At 39.1% G+C, this 9,201-nt stretch overlaps 1 protein-coding gene across 1 annotated transcript in view; it reads left to right on the forward strand.

The window, feature by feature from the left end:
• The window catches only part of LOC123506221, a 7,363-nt gene extending 3,139 nt beyond the window's left edge, over positions 1-4,224 (forward strand). Inside the window, exon 2 of the mRNA XM_045258144.1 lies at positions 1-4,224. This exon is cut by the window's left edge and continues 44 nt beyond it. Within this exon, the coding sequence (XP_045114079.1) occupies positions 1-1,874 (1,874 nt within the window). The 3' untranslated portion in view covers positions 1,875-4,224.
• The last annotated feature ends 4,977 nt before the right edge of the window (positions 4,225-9,201 follow it).

Consider the following 9,201-nt stretch of genomic DNA (forward strand, 5'->3'; position numbering starts at 1 on the left):
CTGTAGAGCGACTGGAGAAACTTTGTGGCAGTAAAGTTGCAAATCACCTTTTTTGTGTCTTCTCATCATGGTACAAAGGCAGCAACGGTTTCAATATTAATATTGACCATAACTACATTGAAAGTGAAAGCTTAGGAAATGGTACTCTACTGAAGCTTCATGGCTTGTTGAATAATGCTTCAGAGTATGGAGAAGAGTCCCTGCTTCAGGATTGCAATGCAAGAGAGGACAAATATATTCAGCAGTTAGCTGAAAAAAATAATGAACAAGGAAACTGCAGAAGTGGTGCAGTCTCTCCTATACCACTTCAGTACCACATGATAGATGCAGTAAGTCACTGGTTGGCAAGGGAAGCAAAAGAATACTTGTCCAGCCACTTAGCCCCAAGGTTCCGGGAAGAGGTCCTTGAACTCCTTATAAATGTAATTGCTTGTAAGGTTGATTTGCCCAGGCCCAAAGAAAAGCTTCGCATATATGAGGAACATTTGGATTTTATATGTTTGTTAGCCTTCTTATTATGCATAAGCCTGAAGTGTTTGCTGACAAAGGGTGTTACAGCTTTGGATTTGTCTCCTATATCACATTTAGTAAAAAAATGGAAATTGTTGTGTTGGGGTGGAGAAATTGTCAATCATAATGGGGAAGAATGTAAATGTCCTTCTTTTGACATATTTGGCTTTTCTTTTGACATTGGAGTTTCAGGATTAAAAACACTGAAATATCTGAAGTTACCCCATTTTGTATATAACAGCTTTGTAAGGAAAGTCGCATACATGTGCCCTAACCTAGAAGTTTTAATTCTGCGATGTTCAGCAGACTGTGCCAACCCAAAGTACAATGCTCCTGTTGTCACTAATGTGGAACTATTGTATGGAGACTCTATGCTTTGTCCTGATGGCCATGTGAGACTTATACCTGGTTGTAAGGATTTAGTTACTCTTGCTTTGCCTGAAGGTGTAGAGACCTTAGATGTCACCAATGATGCCATTGAAATGTTAACCTACATGCCCAACCTGCAGTACTTTGTAGGTGTTCCTATGATTTATGTGACAGAGGAGTTTGAGGAAATTTTTGATCAGTTTCCTGAGCCTCCAAAGTTAACTAATTTTCATCATGGTGCATATGAAATATTGAGTTGGCCAACTTTTGTGTATGAGGAGTCTCCAGCAGTACCCAATCCTGAGTATTTGTCCAGAGTGTTTTCCAGAGTTAAAGAGGTAGGAATATATGCACCAAGTCATGTCACTGAAAAAGTTTTGAAGGGATTTCCAAAGGCTCAAGACATTACAATTTTCACGGATAATTTTCCAGCTCATGGTAAATACTTAAAAAACTTGACATCACTGGATATCAATACAGGGTATCAAGAAGAGTGGCCTATTCTTGTCTCCCTAAGTCAGACCTCCCCAAAACTAGAACAATTAACCCTCAGATCTTTCTCCTTGCAAATGGATGATGTCTGTACCCAAAGTCCTGTCTTTTCATCCTTGCATACCTTAAAGTTTCATGGTCAACATGTACTACAAGCAACTGCACTGCTCATCTTCCTTCGTGGTTGTCCTTCACTCTCTACCTTCGTTCTCTCAATGATAACAGATGAGGATGGAGATTCACAACTGGATGAACAAACTCTCTTGCAAGCTATTCCAATGTTAACTGGTATCCAGAAATTTGTATATAAAGTTCAGAGTGCTTTCAAGACCACAGGTGGTGTTCCATCTAGCTTAACAATGCAGTCATGTTTGGCTTTGATTGAAGCTTGTCCATACCTTATGTATATAGGACAACTGGAAACGTGGAAAATTACAAAGTTAGAATTAAATACTTTACAGGAGTTAGTGAGGAGTAAAAATTGGGCTTTGGAAATTGCTTGACAGGGAAATACATTTAGAAAAATAGACAAAAAAGTGTGATACATACTTGCTTCTGTTTCTGTACAGTACATGGATTTGTAAGACCAAGTCAGTATGGACTATTAGATGCCTTGGAGAATTAAGAATATAGTATTTATCTTTTTATAAAAACAATATTCATGAAGCTGTGTTCGTTAAAATAAGTTTAATTGTTGCCATTGTCTGGATTGCAGATGTATATGTATGTGTTTTAAAGATGCATTGAAACCTTAAATAAAACATGGTAAACTACAATTTTAGGAAATATTCCAGTATGTAGTTATAATTCTAGGGGAATATTTCACTAGGTTGGGACATAAGGCATTTTTACTAGTCCTTTAGTCTGTTTCTAGCCATGATAGTCTAGATGGAGAGCAGTTGTGGATTCATAAATGTGATATGGCCTCCAGGAGACAATAAACTAGTTCTATCAAAATATTCACTCCACTCAGGTTCTGACTTCTTCCAAACTTGAATGGTTGAAACATGCATTAAGGTGGATTCACACGTGTCAACATGCGACTGAAATTGTAAGTACTGACTGAGCCCTTCCAGTCAAAATGTTCACACAGACTAGGAAGTATCAGCTGGTTGGCAGGAAGTGAATGTAAACAAAGAAGTAATCAACAAGATGTCTTCCTCTGGTGACGACGATGATTGTGAACAAATTAAATCATCACATATTCAAGCCTCACCTCCAACAACACCCTGCATAGAGGGAAACGGTTCTTCAAGAGTGGCAGCGATCTCATTGAAGGTTGATTTGCGTAGCTTTTTTTTTTTTTTTTTTTTTTTGCTGTATAATTTATTTTTAGGGTTCTAGATGTGCCCTATTTCCCTCACCAACTCCAACATCTCTACATCTGGACACTACATTTTCAAACCTTTCTCTGTGACATCATAATGTAAATTGACTGAACAAGACCGACATGTTGGTCTTGTTTTGTGACTGGTTTTTCCAATCACTAGGCACTGATATTCAGTTAAAAACTATCGACTTGCAATTTCAGTTGCACATTGACGTGTGAACCAGCCTTTAGGCTGCCTACCATTGCTCCAGTCATTGAAAATTTCTTACAAAATTTTCATTTATGTTGATGTGTTCCCCACTTGTGCCAGTGTGTATGTGTGTGTGTGTGTGTATATATTTACCTAGTTTACATAGTTGTTTATTACAGGGTTCAAGTGGGGCTCATAGTGACCTGTCTCCATATTCACATTTATCCAACTTTTCCTTAAATTTGTGCACAATTTCTGCTGTTACAATCTCTTCACTTAATCTATTCCAGATGTCGACTGTCCTAGGTGGAAAATTGGACTTCTTAATGTTCCTGAGACACTTTTTCATGATCTTGGAATGGCCTCTTGTTTGTCTATCTCTGTCCTGTCAATTATATCAGGTCTTGTCTATCTATCTTTTCCATATGGTTAACTAACTTATACATCATTATTAGGTCTCCTCTTTCCTGTCTATCCTTCAAAGTTGGTAGTTCCATTTCCTTCAGTCTTTCTTCATAGGGAAGATCCTTTATTTCTGGGGCCATCATTTTAGCAATCCTCTGGATTCTTTTTAGTTTTTTTATGTCTTTCTGCCTGTATGGTGACCATACCACTGCTCCATATTCTAGTCATAGTGGTTATCATAATTTTCATCGTACATGTAATTGAACACCACCCTGATGTTGGTTAATATCTTGTATGTTGAAGCAGAGTCCATTTATGTGTCTTTCTGGAGTCAGGGTGTCTTGTATAATCACTCCCATTTCTTTCTCCACTCCTTTTCTTTATAATCTCTTCTCCCATTTTATATTCCCACATAGTTCTTCTATTACTTTTACCCATTTCCATTACAAGGGCATGAAGTTCTAATATTCACTTTTGGCTCCACTTCCAGATCTTGTCAATGTCTTTCTGCAATTCCTTAGTCACTGATGTTCCTTATTACTCTCAAAAGTTTTGCATCATCTGTAAACAAATCTATGTAGCTACTCAAATCTTGTATATCGTTAACATATTTGGAACATAATTAGTACAAGCACCGAACCCTGTGGTATGTGCCACTAGTAACTGTGCTCCAGCTTGATAGGGTGTTTCTTATAATTGTTCTCATTTTGCTATCTGTTAAGGGCATGCTGTGGTTGAGATTTAGTAAATTATTACGAAATATAATTTTTCAACTTGGCAGATTGTAGGAAAAGTATTCATAATTCATATGGTATATGAATCATGGCCCTATGCATACAGCAACACTCATTCTGATGCATTTAAAGGGACACGAGTGGCGTACTCCATGAGGTAGGCGTGGTGCAATAAACATTATCTAAGCATTGTAGTATATTGCCTGTTTTTCCTTGTTATTCTACCACTAATGTTAGTCTCGTATGGTGAGGCTCCACCTTTCAAATTGCTCGCCTCCTTCCCGCCTTGTCATACAGCACACCAGTGCAATAGAAAGGCAAAGGGAGAGGTTCTGTCATACTCCTGCTTGTAGGCTCTTTTATGCTACAGCAGCTAAAGAAGATGGAAGAGATTATGGCTCAGTGACAGGGGATGCTGTGGCATTTGGTATGCCAGGGAAGGTTTTGGAGAGAAGGGACAGGAAGAGGATCTCACTTTTAATAGCAGAGGCTAAGAAAGATTAAATTAAGGAAAAGAAACTGAAAAAAATACACGAGGAGAAGAGGAAAGCAGAGGGAGAAACATACGTACCTGGATGCACTGATCTTGATTAGGACCAAAAAATCTACTTGGAGAGGGTTGGGGAAGGTGCCTACTGACAGGTACAATAAACCATAATTCTATGAAATAGCATTCTTAGGATACTCACCAGTGAGTCAAATCTACCGGCAAAAACATGAAGAACCAGAGCCAGGAATTCTGATAATGTCACCACAAGGTAAATAGCTCCCGAAATGAAGTACTAAATATGGAATATGTAATTAGATCAATCTCTGTGTGCAGTTTCTCTATACATTAACACACAACATATAATAAATCTACTAATTTTGATAAACACATAGTGTGGGTGCTAATCTTTTAAAACTTTAAAAAGCCGTATCTCAAAACAGGATATATATATATATATATATATATATATATATATATATATATATATATATATATATATATATATATATATATATATATATATTGTAACAATGTGGAACAGGTGGGTTGGTGGGTGATGGAAAGAAACTCAGGAGTAGCAGGTATTTTATTTCTCAACGTTTGCCCATAGGGCTTCTTCAGAGAATTCTCTGAAGAAGCCCTATAAACGTTGGAGAAATAAAATACTCCTGCTACTCCTGAGTTTCTTTCCATCACCCATATATATATATATATATATATATATATATATATATATATATATATATATATATATATATATATATCATCAACCATTATACATGCTGCCTTGAAACTTGGTGTACTTAATGACAGGGATTGGGGTAACATTTTGTCAGACCAGCTTTTCCCTAAAGTGATTAGAAAGTTAAGACAGACATTTCGAATGCAACTATGTAGGCAGTAGTCACCTGCCGCCCGGTGGAATACTCCAGGAGAGGTACTTACAGGGATGTAGGCAGTGCTGCAGACTGAGTGATTCCCCGTGTCCTCTCTTCCCGGTTCCCTTTGTGGTCTCATTTATACAATTGAGCAGCTGCAGCCTGCCCTCTAAAGACAACTTCTACTACTTCCTACACTACACTACAACACCTTACACTTTTACACTCTCTTCAAATCAAAATTTAATAATGGCTTCACCACGCCCTGCCTCGGAGTCCCCTCTGGGAGGGACCATAAATGTCCCCAGGTCGGACTGCCCCTCTGCTGTCGACCTTGGGTGTCTTGACACTTCATCTAATACTTTCACTATCAATTTCTGCAACATTCGTGGCCTTCGTTCTAATTTTCAATCTGTGGAACACCACCTCTCCTCTACTAAACCTCATCTTCTCTTCCTAACGAAACACAGTTGTCTGTGACTACTGACAGCAGCCCTTTTCTGTTCCCTCCTACTTGCTCTATCCTCATTTTCAATCCAAAGCTGGATGTTGCGCATACGTGCGTAACGACACCACTTGCTCTCGTGCCCACAATCTTGAATCTTCAGAATTTTCTACCATCTGGCTAAGACTTCAATGTCACTCTCTAACTAAATTCATCTGTGCTGTATACCTCTCACCTAATTCCTCTGACTATGTAAAATTCTTTGACTATTTGACTTCCAAGGTGGAGCACATCTTATCTCACTTTCCTTTTGCTGAGATCTCCATTTTAGGGATTTCAATGTTCACCACCAGCTTTGGCTTTCATCTTCTTTCACTGACCAACCTGGTGAACAAACCTTCAACTTTGCTATCCTTCATGACCTAGAGCAGCTAGTGCAGTTCCCTACCCGTATTCCTGACCGCCTTGGAGACACGCCCAACATTCTTGATCTTTTCCTAACCTCCAACCCTTCTGCTTACTCTGTTAAACTTTCCTCTCCGTTGGGCTCCTCCGACCACAATCTAATTTCCGTTACCTGTTCTATCACTCCAGTGCAGCCTCAGGACCCGCCTAAGCGGAGGTGCTTCTGGCATTTTAACTCTGCTAAGTGGGAGGAACTAAGGCAGTACTATTCTGATTTCCCTTGGGATGATTATTGTTTTCATGTCAGAGATCCTTCTCTTTGTGCCGAGCGCATAACAGAGGTGATTATCTCTGGCATGGAGCTATACATTCCTCATACTTTCTCTAACCCTAAAGCTAAAAAGCCTTGGTTTAACTCTGCTTGTTCTCGTGCTGTCAATGATAGAGAGGCGGCTCACAAACGGTTCCGTAGCCATCCAACTGCTGAAACTCATGCCCTATATATTTCTGCCCGTAATCATGCCAAATCTATTCTCCAACTTACTAAAAACTCTTTCATCAATAGAAAATGTCAAAGTCTTTCCAATTCTAACTCCTCTCGAGATTTCTGGCATCTAGCCAATAATATCTCTAACAACTTTACTTCTTCGTCTTTCCTCCTTTACTTCATCCAGATGGCTCTACAGCTGTCTCTTCTTTTCTAAAGCTGAACTCTTCGCTCAAACCTTTGCTACCAACTCAACTTTGGATGATTCTGGGCATATTCCTCCTACTCCTCCACCCTCTGACTACTTCATCCCTAAAATTAAAATTCTTTATAAAGACGTTTTCCTGGCCCTCTCTGGCCTTGATTCTCGGAAGGCTTACGGTCCGGATGGAGTCCCTCCTGTTGTTCTCAAAACTGTGCTTCCGAACTCGCTCACTGCCTGGTCAAACTCTTTCATCTGTGTCTCTACTTCTATTTATCCTTCTTGCTGGAAGTTTGCTCACATTCAACCTGTCCCTAAAAAGGTGACCACTCCAATCCTTCTAACTACCGCCCTATAGCTTTGATTTCCTGCCTTTCTAAAGCCTTTGAGTCTATCCTTAATAGGAAGATAATGAGGCATCTATCAGCTCACAACCTTCTCTCTGATTGCCAGTATGGTTTCCGTAAAGGCAGATCTACTGGTGATCTTCTTACTTTCCTAACTGAATCTTGGTCATCCTCTTTTAGGGACTTCGGTGAAACCTTTGCTGTCGGCCTTGACATATCGAAAGCCTTCGATAGAGTCTGGCACAAATCTTTAATTTCTAAACTACCCTCCTACGGATTCTATCCTTCTCTCTGTACCTTCATCTCCAGTTTCCTTTCCGATCGTTCTATTGCTGCTGTAGTAGACGGTCACTGTTCTTCCTCTAAAACTATCAACAGTGGTGTTCCACAGGGTTCTGTCCTATCACCCACTCTCTTTCTATTATTCATCAATGATCTCCTAAATCTGACTCAATGCCCTATCCACTCCTATGCTGATGATACCACCTTGCATTATTCAACAGCGTTCAACAGACGCCCAACCCAACAACAATTAAATGACTCAAGGCGAGATGCTATAGGACGCCTAACTTCTGATCTTTCACTTGTTTCTGATTGGGGCAGAGAAAACCTGGTTTTGTTCAATGCCTCAAAAACTCAATTTCTACAACTATCTACTCGACATAACCTTCCAGACAACTATCCTCTCTTCTTCAATAACACTCAACTTCCCTCTCCTCTACATTAAACACACTCGGTCTATCCTTCACTAAAAATCTAAACTGGAAATTTCACATCTCTACTCTTGCTAAATCAGCTTCCAAGAAGTTAGGTGTCCTGTGGCGTCTTCGTCCATTTTCTCTCCCTCCCAGCTGCTTGCTCTGTACAGGGCCTTATCCGCCCGTGTATGGAGTATGGCTCTCATGTCTGGGGGATCCACACACAGCTTTACTAAACAAGGTGGAATCTAAAGCTTTTCGTCTTATCAACTCTTCTCCTCTAACTGACTGTCTTGATTCTTTAAGTCACCGCCGCAATGTTGCATCTTTATCTGTCTTCTACCGCTGTTTTCATGCTGTCTGCTCTTCTGAACTTGCTAACTGCATGCCTTCCCCTCCTGCGGCCTCGCTGCACAAGACTCTCTACTTCTTCTCATCCCTATTCTGTCCATCTTCCTAATGCAAGAGTTAACCAGTATCTTCACTCCTTCATTCCCTACACTGGTAAACTCTGGAACTCTCTACCTGTGTCTGTATTTCCACCTGCCTATGACTTAAACTCTTTCAAAAGAGGAGTGTCAAGACACCTCTTACGTTAACTGGACCCTCCTTTTAGATTTTTTTGTTTTTTCTCTTTCTCCTACTTTCCTCTTAACAGGGCCTGGCAACCAGCGGGATTTTTTTTTTCCAACACTTTGTTTTCCCTTGGCCAGTGCCCTTGTAATGTAAAAAAAAAAAAAAAAAAAAAAAAAAAAAAAAAAAAAAAAAAATTCATATTTATATGCATCAAAGACAATCAGTAGCTTATAATCTGAAAATTTCATGTCATAAATCCTTTAACTTTATTTTTATTAATTTCAAATCTCGATCGCAGCCATTCCCTTAAGTAGTCTGTCATCCATTATTTTACTTTATTCCTTCCATGTATTCTATTTTCCATAGGAATCTCCTATGTGGTGCTCTGTCAAAAGCCTTCTTAATATCTTGATACACCGTGTCAGCACATTCATCTTTCCCTTGTACTTCATCTATTACTCTTGTAAAAAAGCTTAGCAAATTTGTTATACATACTTGATCTTTCTTTTTTAAAAACCAAAATGATAGCTAGTTATTAATTATCTCATTTCTCTCCAGATATTCTAACCATTTTTCTTTAATAAAAATTTCACAGATCTTTCCCACACCACTAGATAGTGACACTGGTCTATAATTTAAGGGC

Source organism: Portunus trituberculatus, chromosome 19, assembly GCF_017591435.1.
Source record: "Portunus trituberculatus isolate SZX2019 chromosome 19, ASM1759143v1, whole genome shotgun sequence".
Classification (NCBI taxonomy): domain Eukaryota; kingdom Metazoa; phylum Arthropoda; class Malacostraca; order Decapoda; family Portunidae; genus Portunus; species Portunus trituberculatus.